The 18,513-nt window shown below is 41.3% G+C and overlaps 1 protein-coding gene across 4 annotated transcripts in view; it reads left to right on the top strand.

Moving 5' to 3' along the window:
• LOC139145395 (tetratricopeptide repeat protein 28-like) overlaps window positions 1-18,513 on the top strand; it is a 90,742-nt gene that overhangs the window by 66,769 nt on the left and 5,460 nt on the right. For 3 of the 4 annotated variants that reach the window (XM_070716534.1, XM_070716535.1, XM_070716536.1), the window contains 9 exons: window positions 5,466-5,760; window positions 6,090-6,215; window positions 6,845-7,003; window positions 8,414-11,230; window positions 14,444-15,010; window positions 15,434-15,678; window positions 16,261-16,460; window positions 16,807-17,338; window positions 17,829-18,060. In XM_070716534.1, the coding sequence (XP_070572635.1) occupies window positions 5,466-5,760; window positions 6,090-6,215; window positions 6,845-7,003; window positions 8,414-11,230; window positions 14,444-15,010; window positions 15,434-15,678; window positions 16,261-16,460; window positions 16,807-17,338; window positions 17,829-18,060 (5,173 nt within the window). Of the gene's footprint in view, window positions 1-5,067; window positions 5,101-5,465; window positions 5,761-6,089; window positions 6,216-6,844; window positions 7,004-8,413; window positions 11,231-14,443; window positions 15,011-15,433; window positions 15,679-16,260; window positions 16,461-16,806; window positions 17,339-17,828; window positions 18,061-18,513 lie in introns of those variants that run through there. The other variant, XM_070716537.1, reaches the window with a different exon arrangement.

Raw genomic sequence — 18,513 nt, forward strand, 5'->3', positions numbered from 1 at the left:
TGGTCGGCTGTCAGTCAGCTGTGCCGTCAGCCTGTGAGATGTTACAGCCCAGGGAATTGGTCAGGTGGTCTCTTCATAGCAGCACTTTTGCCAGTGGATCCATTGTAATACTGTGTAATCCTAGATGGCAATGGGAAAGTGTCCAGTCAGGGAAACAACAGACAGGACTTGGTTCTTTTACACGGTCTTGGCACATACCATTACACATTTGCATTACACTGTGTCTGGCCATTACCGTGAGTTTGAAAATAACACGTACATGTTGCTGTAAAATTAGAAGTCTGAATTGCAAATGTGGTGTTAAGTGTTTGGTTCTCTCACCACCAAGTTTTGGAGCAAGCCTATTGTTTTCTATAGTACAATGGAATCTCTACCAGAAGGAAGGTGGTAAAAATGTTGGTTATTGCCTCACAGCGAGATAATGCATTGCATTCATTACTAGAAGATTGACTATCGGTATAAAATGTACACCCAAATTCATCCAGACATTATCATATAGGTATATCGTCACCAACAGAACATAGCATTTACAATTCAGTTTTTCTTTTCTTATGCCCAGAAATGTACAAATCTATATATTTATTGGAGAATAATAAATTTGAGAGCGGGAAATAGTTCTGCATGAACACAAGTACCCTCCTGTGGAAGGGAGAAGTTAAGGCCGTTAGTTTTCAAAATGTTTTCCCATACCTCAATCCACATCCTTCATATTACCTGAATGTTGACACAAAATATGAAATTTGAAATCACAGGTAGATGAAAATGTGGATGGGACATTCAAGCAGATGTATGCACTCTTTACTGCAGCACAAAGTCATAGCTATTCACATCACACACTTTTGGATGGATAGTGACGCACCATGATGAGCAAAATGTCAGCCGCCAATGCTACATCAGCCATCAGTGCTACATGAAGACTGATAGAATGCTGATATCACTCCATTACAATAATTATCCATTTTCTACATCATGCTGTGCTAATGAGACGATTTCAATGGATATTCCTTCGAAGGTCCCTTTCTTGATAAAAGTGTTTTTTTTTGTAACTTAAAATTGAAAGGATCATAGTGCATTCCTTAATGACTGTGATTCAATCAGTTCTGTACTTGGCCGTGTGCCCACAAAGCTTTCAACGCTGGTCTTTTAGTGTCGCCAAATTAAATTGTTATGACCAAATTGATCAGACCATCAAGCACTCCAGATTCCTCTTCGTACCTAGGATCGATCGTTCGCTGTAAAATGATTGGTATGCGGTTATAGGCAATCAAGAAAGTTCAATGCCAAAAGAATATTATGTCATTTGTTCGTTCCCATAAAAAAACTGTCGTGCAGATAACTACGTGTAATATGTCGCGGTGGGTCAGCTAAAAGAGCTTGTCGTAGTAATCTCTGAAATGTGTTCTCTGGTGAATGTTGTTTGTGTACATCGATGGCCCTCTTATATCCTGGTCTACGAATATGAACTGCTAAAGCTGATTTTCAGGAGTGCCACTTCTGAGCTCCAATCGGTCAAACCATTTGCTCTGTCATTGAGATGAAGTGTTGGGCTCTCACAGAGGGTGGTGGTTGTGGTCTCAGAGAATGTACTGAGCACATTCTAAATGAAAGATCATCAATTAATGACAGGATGTTCCACATAAGTATTTATGTGTGAGCCCTTTGTTTACATATGTACTTCAGTGTGCGTGTTTGTGCATGGGCTAGCATTGAAATGAGGCAGAAATGTGGTGAGTTTTGATAGTATAGTTTTCAAGTAAATCTCTGAGCCTTTCCTATCAAATAATTCATGGAGAAACAGGACTAGCCTCTGGCAAACTCGTCGTGAGTGCATTGTGATTTTTCCTTCACTGTCAGGGGATTAGTATGGCAGTTTGATTAAATGCATTCACATCTCTAATTATTAATGATCAGTGATAGAATATGAAAAGGATTAATTTTTGCAATCAGAAAATAATGTCATGTTTGAGATTGAAGTCGTGGGATCCAAGTTTCAGAATTGTTGAATTGTAAGGGATTTCTGTGTGTCACAGAATTTCATTAGAATTAAGCCCATCTGACATCGTATATCTTCTCAAATCTGTCCCAAGGTACGCCACAAACAAGTCTGCTGCCTGTTTCGTTTCACTGACTCTGTGGTCAACCATTAGGCAGTTTACTGTTGTAGGCTAGAGGGGTGTTTACAATCATCATCATAAAAAAACAACTAGGCTTGTTACTAGTGAGACTGCAAAAGATTTAACTTCAGAAAATGCAAAGTGGGAGGATGGATTTTCGCCCTGCTTTTCAAACCTTGTGAATGACTCAACATAAACATCGGCAGCACAAGAAGGATGTTGCATTTTCTGGGTTCATTTAGCAGCTCAGAACACTGAACAGGTATTCTTGGCCATTATGAAAACACACAGGCTGAGTCTTGCAACTGTGTGAAAAAGATAAAACAATGAATGATTCAGAGAGAGGTGGCTGGTAACAATTGCATCCAATTCAAAGAATCTCAACAGTAACTGTCTTTTAAGAACAGCTTCCGCTGAATGAGCCCCATCCATTCTTCCAACTCAAGCTGTGCAGCGATCTAAGGGGCCTTTAGCTGTGTTCAGTCACCCCTATGATATCTTTCCAAAGCTAACTCTCTTGTACCGGTATTGTGCTTGGTATGGTAATGTCTGTGGTTACCATGGTTACATCGTATGGCTGTTGATTTCATAATGCGATGAAATTTGATATGATCAGTTTTGAATTCCAACCCAGTGTATTCAACACTCATTTGACAGTCAACATTCTTCTAATAACAGCAATTTGAATTCAGTGAACCGTTCTCAGTACATTAATCGTCCCTTTTCAGTCCATATTTTGGCTTTTCGTAGAGAAGCATCATATGTTTTGTTTGTTGTTTTCTTGTCAACACCAGTAAATTTTTTTTATGTTTCTGTCGAGGGACATGTCTATCAATCATCTGCAGCAATGCAAAAATCATTCAATCTTGGGTCTCAATAAAATTTTACCACCTAGATGTAACGGCTAGGTGTAACTTTCTTCTTATGTCTGCCGTAACTGTGTAATAACTGTAACTGTGTCCAAATATATGGACATGATGGTTTTGGTTTTGACCAAACAAAAATTAAACTAACTGTGTATCTTAGTTTAACTTAGACAGGATTTTATTGTTTGCTACAGCTCAAGAGCAAAAAACTGATGATCTTTTTCCATTTTTACTATTTCATATGTGGCAATATGAAAATGTTTCATATTTCACAGACTGTGCTGTTTCAATGCAATTAAAAGTATCCGTGATCTGTAAAATGGTAGACACTTAGGTTCTTCAACACAAGATCAACAGATGTAGATGTCACTAGTTTCATTAATTAAGTAAATTATATATTTTTGTTGAAAGTACGATACACATTTTAGTGACATTGGCACAATTTTATGAATTACCAAATAAAATAATTTGAAAACTTTTGCTGTAGATGGCAGGTCTGACTAACCGGCAATTTCTCCTGTCTGTGAATTGCATTATAATATGTATTTTTGGTTATGTAAATCTCCATAATTTTCTGAGGGAATATACTAAAACTTGTGTACCACCTTACTCATAAACAATGGGAGAGCATGTGTGGATTTTTCTGAAACACGGCGTGTTGCAACAAGCTTTCAGAAATATCTTAGTGCCTTTATTTAAGCATTTTCAACATCACAAACGCGGAATAATTGATCATTAATCTTACGGGATTACAGCCTTGTACCTTGTTATTACAGCAACCGGCAGACCGTTGAACAGAAATTTCTTTTTGTCGCACGTCAAACAAGTTCATTATTCAAACCTGGTAACATGAATGTGACTGAGCGGTACAGAGACTGCTAATCCTTCTCTGAACGAGGGGATTACAAGATAAGAAACACTGCCCCAAGGTAGAGGAGAGGGGTCAATTGTTTGTCTAGCTAAACGATTTTGTCATGTGCTCGGCTTTGTGAGTTCAAGGTAAATCGTACAAGCCATGGAAGTGGTCGGATTTTCCTGACTGTGTACATCATCAGGGGTATCTGGTCGTCTTTCTCTTTCTGTGCCAGATATCTTTTTTCTTTTTTACGTGAACACAACATGGTTACCTCAGTTGGCTGTGCAAGTATTTCACCAATATACCATTTATCCTCTCCCCGCAATGGCTAACTAAACACCCTTGTGTGGAAAAGACCATTTTGTGCCTGTGTTCTTTTCACACCCAGGTATATATACTTTTCTGCATCCTCGCCTTTCTCTGTGATACCATCTGCATAATAAAAACCAAATGACACCATGAATAGTGGTAGAATAGGTCCAATGGCTTCTATTGACTGAACAGCAAGAATCACCGCACATTACAAAAACTGCACCTAAGGAAAACTGGGCGTATTATTTTGTAAGGTAGTGCTCACCCTCATGTGTTTGCAGTGTGTGATATACCGTGTATTCAAACTCTGTTGTCCAGCTCACATTTATAGAAGGCCTTTCACCTGCTAATCCTGTATCTACTTTGAAAATCTCACCATTCCAACAATGCTGTGTAAACCACTGTACAGGGCCAAACAGGATATTTAAACTCTCTGTGAAGGACCGAGCAAGGTTTGATATGAGTCTTGTCATTGGTCAAACTTATAAAAAGTTTAGCCCCAAACAAAATCCCTACTGCTAATACCTTGCTCACTAAATGGAGTGTTATCAGAAACCCTGTAAAGCCATCCCACAGATGACCTTACAACAGTGGGTCTTCCTATATTGTGTGGCTTATCAGCTCTTATCACAGGAAATGAGCCCATGTCTCCCAGTAAGGGGGGTTGTTGTATTCAGTTGATTCCCAGATATGACAAATGGTCATCTCCGCTGCAACACTGTCATCAATCAGGGCCTCTCCTTCAGCACTTGTCAAACCACTCTTTATGGCCGGTTTTATTTTAAATTGCTCCTTGATGATTGCAGTTACGCCATCAAGCTAAAGCTCCCGGATAAAAAATCTTTGTGTTGGTATTGTCGGTGTGAAGTGGGATTTGCTCCGACCGGACATGTTTGGGCAAAGAGCTGTTTGAAAGCTGTAGGATATAGAGAGAATGGGTAATTGCATGCAAGTAGGTGTCAGTATAATACTAGGCCCCTTGGATGTCGGGTCCGCTTTTCAGAAGTGTGGGTTTTTGTCGGTTTCTCGGTTTATAATCAACTCAGTCTTTTTCACAACAGTTGTGTCTGACTTAGTGCATTACTGGTCTGACACAATCTTCCAAACTCCGAGAATTGAAAATGATTTGATATTTTTGTCGATTTCAGAATTTAAGATAAATAGAGTATGTTCATTGAGTAATTTTGTGGCTGCTACACCGCTTAAAATGGATTTTCCATTGTTAACAGCCAATCATTAGAATCTATCAAATTGATAAGAATTTCAGTGTGCCACATCTTCTAAAAATGTATGGCCTTTTCTTATTGTTTTATCCAGGCTTACTATCGCCAAGGAGTAGCTTTACAATGCCTTGGACGCCACGCCGATGCCTTAGCTGCCTTCTCCTCAGGGCTGGCCCAGGACCCCAAGAGTCTGCAGCTCCTCGGTGGACTTGTAGATGCTGCCATGAAGTCCCCGCTCAAGGCGACCCTGGAGCCCACCTACAGACAACTGGAGAAGATGAAATTGGAGAAGAGTCCATTCGTTGTTATAGCGGTGATTGGCCAAGAGCTGTTAGCTGCAGGTTACCACTCCTCATCCTTAGTGGTGTTGGAATCAGCACTCAAAATAGGTAAGTGTGGATTCTGGATCCTGTTGTAGTGAATAGGATTCAGAAGTTGAAATCCCCTGAATCTGAATCTGTTATCATTCCCTAGTTATAAGAAACAATAATGTGTTTTTAGTCTCTTTTTTTGTGAAAATCCATGGTATCTGTTTACTAGCACTAGGAAACAAAATCATGTTCAACAATTTTAGCAGAAATTGAGAGCAAGAAATAGTCAAGCAATTTGTTAAACGTGATATTTTAAGTCATGCTGCCAAAGTCAAGTGTCTGCATACATGTCTTCCAAAAATCTTTGCCCACACACCGATCATTTTAAACTATTGTCTGATTGACAGGTACCTGCAGTTTGAAACTGAGGGGTTCAGTATTTTCTGCTCTGAGCAGTGCTCACTGGGGTCTGGGAAATACCGACAAAGCAATAGGCTACATGCAGCAGGACCTGGCTGTAGCCAAATCCTTAGGTAAGCATTTTGTAATATTCACCAGGTTTTAAAAATTGCAGAAACTTTATTTGCATGTGAAGTGTTGTTTGGTGAAAGAAAATAAGATTTACATAGTAGGATATTGTAAGTATCTTACAAGGGATGAAAATTAAAAAAACAACAAGATGAGAGCAACACATTTTTCTATGTTTGTGAGGTAAGTCGAGGGACTGAAGTTAAACTGACATTCATGTAATGGTGATTTCTTGCAGTCACATAAACCAAATAAAGTTTTAAAAATGTGTATTTATCTCTTCAATTTTGCTCAGTGATCTCAACATTTTTTAAGAGGGGAGAGACTAGGCAACTCAATTCTTGTCTCCATATTCATATGATTTGGTGTTTTATACCCTGATTGAAACGGCAATTAAATTTCTTTCTTCAATAATCGTGTGTCAAAATTTATGTTTTTGGCACAGAACTAACCATATGTCCAACCTATGAGAAACGGAAATCGAAGAAAATGTGAAAAAGGACTTTGCAGGATGGACATGACAGAACTTGCCGAGTCAAAAACTCACAATCTGTCATAATAGACAGAAAATCATCCCTGTCAAGTAAGATTTTTTGATAAGTCAAAAAGTAACCGCTTTCACTCTATTTTCCAGGTGACAATGAAGGAGAATGCCGTGCCCACGGTAATTTAGGCTCAGCATATTTTTCCAAGGGAAGCTTCAAGGAGGCGCTCACACACAACAGGTTTCAACTTGTGCTGGCAATGAAACAGAAAGACAGGAAAGTTGCCGCCAGTGCCCTCAGTGCTCTAGGTAAGATCTTCCTTTGTTTTTGTGTCTGTCCCTAGAGATGTATGACTTCCAAATACCTGTTTTCATTAAGTTATTGTTTGTCATCTAAGCTTTGATGTATGAGGGCAACATATTGTAAATGAAACATTATTGGTGGTGCTGTAGTTCTCAAATATACTCAAAGGCCAATATACCAGTACTAATAAGGTAGTACATACAGAGGTATGATGTAACATTCCAAAAATAATTACACTTCATCGTTTCACACATAGATTTCAAAGTCTGACATCTTTTCACCCTCTCATATGACCTTTGACCTGTACTTGGTGCATGTTTGTATCAGTACTTGGTAGTCTCATAATGTCGTGAGCTAAAGTATGATTAAATGTGGGTGTTCTGACTTTTGGTGATAAAGATGGGCATTCTCACAATCCACATGAAGTCCTTATGAGATTTCCAAAACAATTGTACCTACAATGTTGATAAGTATATGTATGTCTGGCAGGGAAGGGGTTTTAATCCCTTTCCTTTTACATGACAGCTGGTGTGCCCTTGAGTCAGATTGATGCTCCGCAGACTCAAGGAAAATACCTTGGACTCAAAGAAAGTTTTCATTTTCACAAGTACCAGTAAAGGCCTGACGCAAAGAACAATAATATTACAGGAATTCCTGAATTGTCTTAAAGATTTCAAAAATATATTAAGTCAAAGAAAACATTGCTGACAAGTGTGAGACCTTATGACCAATCTGCAAGCCCTCTCCACTAATTTGAAAAATACCATTTTATCCATAGTGTTGCCCACACAGTGTGATTGACGTAACCCAAGTGTGACAGGTTGGATTTTTTATGGGAGCTTGGTGTATTGACATTTCATGGCAAGCATGTGCCCTTCACCGAACATAATATTCAATTAAAGCAATAGTCGCTGTAGAAATCATAAAAAGAACTATGCAGGTGTATTTGCACAGAAAGCTTGTCATGGGATTACAATTTCTTCCCCCTGGTTTTTGAAAATGCTAAATGGCTTGTAGAACAGGTGTGTAAATGATATGGAAGTGGGTCAGCAACCACATACCTGCATGTCCATATTGAAAGATAGGGAAATATTTGAGGGACCTAGCAGAGAGCGACAACAACAATAGTCTCTGGGTTAATGTAGGCAAATAAAGGAAGTATAAGAAAAACATTTGTGAAGTCAGAGGACTGTATTTTTCTCAACACCGGAGTAGAGACTAAACAATGTCGGCAGAAACATCGGCTGAACATGGACTCCGACAGGAACCTTTTTCCTGAAGATTTTGACCTACAAACTGATTCTTTTTTATCAGTTTTGGGTAAATTTCTACTGATCTCATTTCTGCTGAACCTTGTATCATTCAGCTTGATCATTTCTGTGTCTAAAGTATAGTATTTCTGTTTTTCTTTTAAGGCCATGTATACACAGCTATAGGGGACTATCCAAACGCTCTGGCCAGTCACAAGCAGTGTGTGGTGCTCACAAGACAACTCAATGATAAACTTTTTGAAGCTCGCGAAATCGGAAATGTTGGAGCGGTGTACCTAGCTATGGGGGACTTTGACAACGCTCTGGAGTGCCACAAGCAGCACCTGTCCGTCGCCAAGGAGCTAGAGAATAAAAACGAGGAAGCTCGAGCGTTCAGCAATTTAGGAAGTGCCTATCATTTCAAAAGGGAGTATGAACAAGCAATGCACTACCATGATGAGGTGCTGCGAATCGCGAAGGGTCTCCAAGACAGGACGATAGAAGCCCGCGCATTCGCTGGGCTTGGCCACGCAGCCAGGTGCATGGGTGATCTGGAGCGGGCCAAACTTTGTCATGAACAGCAGTTGACCATTGGACTTAGTACAAAAGATAAAAACATGGAGGGTCGTGCCTGCTCCAACTTGGGAATAATCTACCAGCAGCAAGGGCAATATGACATGGCCCTAAAACTCCACAAAGCCCACCTGGCCATCGCTCTTGAACTCACCGAGCGCGGCAGTCAAGGTCGTGCCTACGGCAACCTGGGAAACGCCTACAGTGGTTTAGGACAGTATGAACAGGCAGTCCAGTATCACAAACAGGAATTAGCAATATCGAAGGAGGTCAACGACCGGGCGTCAGAGGCGTGCACGCACGGCAACCTCGCTATCGCGTATCAGTCGCTTGGTTTACATGACAGAGCGCTGGAGCATTACCACTGCCATCTCAACATTGCAAGAGAACTCAAGGACAAAGCCAGTGAAGCCCGTGCCTTAAGTAATCTTGGGAATTATTACAGTGCCCAAGGAGATTTCATCCAGGCTGTCCCGTTTTATGAACTCTTCCTCTCGTTATCAAAGGACATGAGCGATGTGGAGGGTGAAGGGAGAGCCTACCATTGTCTGGGATATGCACACTACTCCCTGGGCAACTACAAAGATGCTGTCCATTTCTACGAACAGGATCTTGCTCTAGCTAGGAAGATGCAGGACAAGATCTCCATGGGAAGGGCATATTGTAACCTGGGACTTGCCCACAAGACTTTGGGGAGCTACAGCCAAGCGTTTGATTGCCAAAAATTTTTCCTGACCATTGCCCACCAGCTGAAAAACACACCTGGGAAGTTCCGTGCCATGGGCAACTTGGGAGATATTTGCATGGCAAGGAAAGACTTTGACGATGCCGTGAAGTTCTACGAGCAGCAGCTGGTACTCGCCAAACATGTGAAGAACAAGAATCTGGAAGCCACCGCATACGGAATGCTCGGATCTGCACACCGGAAAATCGGAAAGCTTGACAGGGCTTTAGTGTATCACACGCAGGAATTGAATTTGTACCAGGAATTAGGCAATTTGAAAGGAGTGTGCAAAGCTTACGGACACCAAGGATCTGTGCATACGACACAGGGAAAATTCCGGAGCGCCCTCAAGTGTTATGAGGAGCAACTTCAGAAAAGCAGGGAGTTGAAAGACTCTCTCATCGAATCACAGGCGTTTGGAAATATCGGAATAACCCGCATGAATTTGGGAAATTTTGAGGATGCGCTGGGTTTCTTCGAGCAGCAGCTGGCAATGCTGGAGCAAGTGACTAGTCCAACCGCTGTTGTAGACAGGGGACGTGCATTTGGCAACTTGGGAGAGTGCTATGAAGCACTAGGGGACTTTGATGAGGCTGTGAAAAACTATGAGCAGTATTTGGTGTCTGCTCAGAAATCCAATAACGCCACCGATCAGGACCGTGCGTATCGCGGTCTAGGTAATGCCCACCGAGCCATGGGAAATCTTCAGCAGGCGCTAGTGTGTTTTGAAAAGCGCCTTGTCGTGGCACACGAGTTAGACAATGTGTCTGCAAAAGGCTCAGCATATGGAGAGCTAGGATGTTTACATAGCCTGCTCGGGAACTTTGAGCAAGCAATATCGTGCCTGGAACACCAGTTGAAACTGGCGCAGGAAATACAAGACCGCGGTGCTGAGGCAGACGCTGCGTGTGGACTCGGCGGTGTCTACCAACAAATGGGTGAGTATGAGAAGGCGCTTCAGTATCATCAAATTGATTTGACAATTGCCGAGGAAATGAACAATCCCTCGTGCCAGGGACGTGCCTATGGCAATCTCGGCGTGACGCATGAGTCTCTCGGAAACTACGAACAAGCAATCATGTATCAGGAACAGCATCTGAGTATAGCAGCTCAAATGAACGACAGAGTGGCAAAGACATTGGCATACGGCAGCCTCGGCCGTATCCACCATGCTTTAGGAAATTACCCCCAAGCTGTGACATATTTACAACAAGGTTTACAAATCGCCGACACACTCGGTCGGAAAGAAGACGAAGCCAAAATTAGACACCGCCTCGGACTTGCTCTCTGGGCGAACAACAATCTGGAAGACTCACAACACCAGTTGTACAAAGCAGCCGAGCTTTTTGAAAACATCCGCCGGGAACTACAGTTCAGTAACGACTATCGGCTGTCGTTGTTTGATTTACAAACCGCGTCCTACCAAGCCCTGCAGAGAGTTCTTGTAGAACTCGGCAGGCAAAATGAGGCTTTGGCTGTGGCCGAACGCGGAAGGACTAGAGCCTTTGTGGATCTCTTGTTGGAGAGACAAACTGAGCAGAGGGACGATCTTACGGAAGCCATGGATACTATGCTCATGACAACGGATCAGATTGCTGAAGCCGTCAAGAAGCAGTCGGCAGCTGTTCTGTATTACTCCATTGCAGCGGGACACCTGTACATGTGGCTTGTCACACCAAGACAAGGTGAGTTCTGCCATTCTCTTTTTTTTTACCCTTTTGCCAAAATGGTTTAGCCCACCTCTGTTGTTGAGTGTTGTTTGTGAAGACCTGTTTAAAAAGTAAATAGGAATGAACAGGTTTAGTTGTGTGTCCATGCATTTCTCTATTTCTGTTAACCTTAGTTAATTTTCACACCAATCTGTAAGATAATTACTATATAGAACTAATTTTCTGATTCATGAAGCTTCAAGGACTTCTTCAGCTTGTTGGTCCAAAATTTTTATGTATGCCAGATAGAACACCCCTGTAACTTACTGGCAAAATCAAGAATGCCGCTATAGCTTTAAGACCAATCACATCGGCTGTATGCGTAGAGGAAGGCAGACAGGAGGAAGCTCCAAGCAGCAGCAGTTAGCTGAAAAAAATAGCAGTGTGTATTCATACAGACTGTCAGGTTAAATTGTCATTCAGCTGTGATGGATCAGAAAATTACAAAGCTCAGCTCTCCCCTGCCAATTCATCCTTGAATGGCTTGTAACATGACCACTTAATCCACCAATGATCCGACAATTACCAGCGCTGAAAAGCCTTTATCAAGATATTGAAAGCAAATAGATTTTGACATGTATTACTTTGTGATTAATTGAGTGAAAAAAATTTTCCTTAGGGCTTGGATGGTTTGGCTTTGTTTGAAAGGTCAAAGAGGGCATCCTTTATCGATGTGGATTTTTTCCATTCGATTCAACAATTTATGTACTACATGTACGTAGAGAAAGAATTCTCCATGGGAGACCTGTTCAACAATGCCATTGTAAATCTAATCTCAATCAATCAATTCTTATGAATTCTATATTGCTACTGTAGGAATACAAAATGTTTGTAATCGACTCCCAATTTTCTTTGTCAATTTCTTTGACCAACTGTAATGAGGAAATTCTTCCCAAATATCTAATTTTCAAGACATATAATGAAGAAAAGAAGCTAAACTTACATGTCTTTAAAAATGTTTGCTCCGTATGAATTTTAGGACGAGAGTGTCACCATGAACTTGAATTTTTTTAGCAGTTTTTATTTTCATATGGTTACAAATACTGCGGCCCATTCTATCGAAAAACACTCAGCAATTTTTTTGTCGTAACAACTTTATAATAAGTGAAAGAAAAAGCTCTCTGACTTTACAAAACATTATGTCAATGGAAATATGTTATAGGTCTGCAAGGGCAGAATTTCTTTCACAAACAAAAACAAACACTTTGAGTCAGCACAGTCTATAGAATCGGAATACCTCTGCCAGTTAAAGAGAGCACTCCATTTTAAGAGAGGATTTCATCATGTGTTTTTTATCGACATGGGTTTGCCAAATATGCTGCAGTAGGTCAGCCTTCAAGCAGTATCCATAAAAATAAAGACTGTTGAAAATGTAGGTACATAAATCAAAATTGATTTCACCATCATAATTCCAAAGAGTTCCTCGGAAAGATTTCTGCGAGAAAAAAATGTGTATAGAATCAGAATACCTCTGTCAGTTAAAGAGAGCACTCCATTTTAAGAGAGGATTTCATCATGTGTTTTTTATCGACATGGGTTTGCCAAATATGCTGCAGTAGGTCAGCCTTCAAGCAGTATCCATAAAAATAAAGACTGTTGAAAATGTAGGTACATAAATCAAAATTGAGTTCACCATCAAAATTCCAGATACTTCTTTGGGAAGATTTCTGCAAGAAAAAAATGTGTGTGAGTAGAGTCAGTACTACACTTTGATCAGAGACTGACCACTCTGTGAAATATGTTTAAAAAAGGGGATGAGGGGGAATAAAGACTGATGAAAATGTGGGTATATAAATCGAAAGTGATTTCACTGTTATAATTCTAAATATCTGTTTGGAAAGATTTCTGCAAGAAAGAATTTCCGTAGGTAGAATGTGTACTTCAATTTTGATCGCAGACTGACTAGATGGTGAATTTGAGTGAAAGAGGGACGAGTGAGGGACACAATGTAACAAACAGAAATATTTGCCGAACTGTTATGTCAGAGACTCATAAAATCAGACATTAAGAATTCAAGGACTTGGTGTTCTTTGCAATGTTGTACATGTAACTACTGTATTGCTGCATGATGGTGGTCTCTTTCCATGTCATTACAAGGTGCAATTTTTGGCAAATTTGTGTCCACACACCCTTTTCAGTGGCACTGTTAGTTGACCAAACAGTTATTGCAGGTAGCCAGTTCAGCTCATTGTGTGCCTTTGCTTGTCCATGCCACCGCAAGTATTGGGAGGGCGAGAGAAAAGATCAACACAAACAACTTGCATTCTGCGGATAACAATAGCCCAGTAAAACTGTCCCGTGGTAATTGTATTTACCTTGGGTAGTTGTGCTATGCATTGTGTTTGCCATACTTACAGGTAGCTCTCAAATGGTTTCTTGCAGTTTGCCAATAAAGAATGGGCTGTTTGTTTTCCTGGGCTGTGAAAACATACACAATTGGGAAAGGAACAATCTTGGGCAATAATCGACAGGCCACAAATTCTGTCACAAAGGTTCATTACCATTTATAGATACAAAGTAAACCGTGCTATTCATTTTATAATCTCTGTTTAGAAAACAGAATCACAGAAATTGTTGGTCAAATTTAAAAAGTTTAAAATAGCATCGCATTCCTACGAAAAGGTTGTTGATTTTCCTTTTCAAAGATCGATTCAGGCATTTATTTACTCAAGGTTTAATAGAAAGACAGTTTGGAAATTTTCTCAAAATTGAAGAAAATGGCTACCGTCTAAACGAGACCATCCTACATGTACAGTTTGTAGAAAAGCAGGAAATCTCCCTTCATGTGAGAAATTCACAAGTATCAATGAAATGTACACCTGTATTTTTTCTCATTTCAACCCAATGATTACATGGTACTGTTCTGTCCTCTGTTTTACTTTGTTGTAACTGACATAAGTCAGTGATGATTGTCTTTCCTGGTCTATGGAAAGGTAGACTTTTAAACAGATTTATAACAAATCACTGCTAACAAATGGAAATTAGGAGCTGGCCTTGAACACATTTGGAAATGTTTACTCTGATCCAAACTTTTTGCCCCACAGTCATCAGTTGGTAGTCTCTGGTTGTATCAAAACTAACATTCAGACATTTTTTAGTGTCTTCAGTTATAATACAATTCATTTTAGCTTTAGTCTACTGTCCTGTGTTACATTGAAATTTTAACCTGCTTGCCTGTTTTCCTTGTAGGTATTGTCAAATTTCATCAATGCCACCTCACTGATTTGGAACTTGATGGTGAGGGCGCCCCCGACAGCACCTCATCATCAGAAAGCAACAATTCCATAAACACAATACTCAACTCCACTACCTCAACACAACTGGACCAGTACATTCAGTATGCGCGGGAGAGCCTCGGCGTGGACATGCATCCCCCGCTGGGAGGCCGCGGGGAGGTCGCCAGTGAGACGGAAAGCGAGGCGGACGATCTGCTCCAGCAGCACTTGGAGGAGATCGGCCGCAAGATCAGCTCGGAAAGCGACAGCGACTTCATCCGGGGGATCCAGCGCAACAACCCTCTGACAAGTAGCCAGCACAGTCTGAACAGCCTCTTCAGTCAGTTCAGCGGCAGTCTCAACGGAAGCGTGTTCGGCGGGATGGGCTTCGGGAAAGGCGGAATGAGAAACCGGAGAGGAGGACCGGGAAAAGCACCGATGAAGACACTGTATGACCTGCTGATTGCACCCATGGAAGACATGTTGCCAAAACAAAATGGACCCACTACACCACCGATGGAATTAGTGCTTGTCTTACAAGGTATGTTGAATCCATTTATAAACTCTCTCCTATCTATACATTCAGAGATATGTATTGGGTGTTGTAAGTGTAAGTACAGTAACAGCTTTGTACCAATTAATCGTCAAAAGACAATATCTGATTTCTGAGCTGTAAACTGATCATTCTCATTAGGACAATACAGAGCTTAACAATAACATAGACATGATGTGTATCCTGAGTTGAATATTGCGTTTGGGAATTTTCATATCCAGACTGAAAGCTGAGCTCAAGCAGACTGAAGCCATGAATTTTTGATTTAGCAAATAAATTCACTCTACTGAACAGGGTTCCACACGATAGAACTTTCATCTATATACCTGTGTATAGAATTTTTGAGTAACTTGCCAATCATTTCCAGTGCTCAGTTTATGTACAATAATGTGTGTCTATTGCCATTGTCAGGTGACCTGTACTTGGTACCATTTGCCGTCCTGAGGGGCTCCTCCTCACAGGAATACCTCTCTGAGAGGTTCAAGCTGAGGGTAGTTCCGTCATTGAGGGCGCTCAACGTAGGCGTCAAGGCCAGCCACCAGCAGGCGACTTACAACAGTACTAGCACACTGCCGGCACTGATCATCGGCAGTCCTAAACTTCCGGCCGCTGCCCAGGATAGGTGGGGATGGGGAAGTCTGGCGAATGCTGAACAGGTAAGACAACTTTTTCTGACCACATATACTATCTGAGATGAAAATGACAAATTATCAAACCTGGTTCAGTAGTCAAGTTTACTCACTGCCTGCAAGGACAAAACCTCTTTTGCCAGTTGTCTTACAAATAACTTTTACAGGACACAGAAGCATTTGTCTACATGTCTCTAATTTCAAAATGTCATCAACCTAAGGCCAATCAAGATGAAGTAAACTGAGAGAGAATTTCTCGTCAGCGTTTTGCTGATTTGTTAGTGTTATGTCCTTCAGAAATACTTAGAGAGCGTTCCAATCAGCCTTTCATCAATGACTGTATTACTTCTTTGAGGTCTTCCACAACATTGCTTTGAAAGGTCATGCATGCAGTACAGTGTGGATGCATCCATGAATCGAAGGCTTCCACCCCCATATTCCTGTCGTACAGTCCAAGTGTGCTTTAGTTATAAAGCATCAGAATTTGGCCCCACCATTGTAGTTAAAGGGAGGTATAATAACTGAATGGCCTACTGTCAGCTTGTAGCATACATTTGACGATATATAAAATAGTTTTTAAAAAAATCTTTCTCTGTCATACTATTACAGGAAGCCAGAATTGTTGGTGAGATCTTTGGCATCAAGCCACTGCTGGGTAGTTCAGCTACCAAGGAGACAGTACTGAAGAGCATCGCCAATGCTGAGTGTATTCACTTTGCCACTCACATCTCCTGGAAACTGTCCGCCATCATTCTGTCACCTGGCGACAGCTCCATAACCGGCAAAGGAGCAGGCCTCCACTTGGCTGGGTAAGTGTAGATGTTCAACAAGAATAGTGACAATCAACCAATCAGATATAACCTTCCGAGCCAGCTGCACATCAGCAGAGAATAAGCAATGTCACATTCCAGTGTGAATAGACCCATGTTTGACCTGCTGTAAACCCTTGTTTTGGCAAAAATGTGATAGCAAGCGAAACTAGTACATGACTTATTACATGCTTTATGGGATATTCCTTATGTGTGCTGCGATGTGCATGGAACAATTAATGCATTTTATAAGTGCACCTTAATGAAATTGCCCTTTCACATGTTACACAATGTCTTCATGAGTGAAATTCACATTAGTTGTCCTGTTTGATTCTGTTCTCTGCAGTGATGCCCATGGACCTCCTGAACGCATGGATTTCAACGATAGTGACGAGAGCGACTTGGAGAGCAACGCTGACATGCCTGCCTTGAACGAGTTCCTCTTGACAGCGGCCGACATTCTTAATCTCAGACTATCAGCGAAGCTGATCGTGCTCAGCGCCCACAATCACGACCTCCGACTCGGTCACATCACGTCCGACGGACTGATAGGGCTTGTCAGGGCGTTCCTGACAGCAGGTGCGCAGAGCGTTATCGTACCGCTGTGGCCGGTGAAGGAAGTCACGTCGCGGGTGTTGATGAGCGAACTGTACACCAACCTACTACAGGGGAAGTTGACCAGCTACGCCATGACCGACGCCATGCAGTGCATCCACTCGGTCAAGCAGTACAACCACCCAGCCAACTGGGCCGGGTTCATGCTGGTGGGCGCCGACGTCAAGCTTAGCAACAAGACCATGATGCTTGGTAACGCCCTGGCAGAAATACTGTCAACTCCAACCAAATGCAGAGAAGCCATGAGAGTGCTCCTTCATCTGGTAAGTCTTATTACTCATTACAACCTTATAGGAACCACTACACAGGCACCAACAAGTGGCAATAAAAGACATAATATGAACTGTAATATCTGTACTGGTGATTTGCCAAGTCTTGTATGGTCAATTTGCATAGACATGCTTCAGTAGTTCAGACTTTTACTTTTCAGTGCTTTTTTCCAAACAATGGAAATCTGAATGTCCAAAGATCAGAAAATCATAACCTTCCATTAGCTCTCAAAGTGATTGTGTGCATTCTCATGGAATATAGCCACCACCGGGGGCAAAAGGAATTTCCTTTGTTTTTATAGAGCACTAATCCTGAACATGGCGTATAACAAATATTTGTATCTTATTTGAAACTTTCACAATTTTTCTACGAGAATATCACATGAAATTCTGAATAAAAAAATGTTCAGAAACAGAAAAGAAATGCCATGCATCAGTGTTATGCCTATGTATACTAACTGCATCTACTATTTTCGTGTAACAGGTTGAGAAGTCACTGCAGAGAATCAACCGAGGCCAGAGGAACCCAATGTACACCACACAGCAGAGTATCATGAAGAAAGTAGGGCCTGTGAAGGGATGGAGAGAACTCATGCTGTCTGTGGGTTTCCGCTTTGAAGCCACCAGCAAAGACATCCCAGCATCAGTGTTCTTCCCACAGTCAGACCCAGGGGAGAGACTCATGCAAGCCAGTGCCAGCCTACAGGCACTACTTGGTGAGTGATTTTGTGTGATTTTGTCTGTACATAGTCACTATGAGGGGAACTAACATTTTCTGGGCTTGTTGATCCATATGATTGGTAGTGTGGTGATCGAGTTGGTCCCAGATTGAAAGATTTGGTATTCGTGCTGCAATTTATATTGTGCCATTCCCTTAGTATTCACTTGCCATAAAACCAGCAGAATCTCAAAATTCACCAGTTGCAAAAGAGTAGTTTCAGACCATTGACTACTGGATTTATGTACCCTTGTGGTGCCTCAGTGTGAGAGGTCCTACAACTGTGTATAGCGCCCTCTATTTCAGATATTTTTCAGCATTTGTTTTTTGTCAGCTACCACAGTATGCTTTTTGTAAGCTATTGATACCTGGCCTCCTTATTAAAAGCAATGAAGTGATTAAAAAATCAGAAAGGAATTTTCCATTAGAAACAGAAACGTCAAAATTTTCT

Source organism: Ptychodera flava, chromosome 12 (assembly GCF_041260155.1).
Source record: "Ptychodera flava strain L36383 chromosome 12, AS_Pfla_20210202, whole genome shotgun sequence".
NCBI classification, from domain to species: Eukaryota; Metazoa; Hemichordata; class Enteropneusta; family Ptychoderidae; genus Ptychodera; species Ptychodera flava.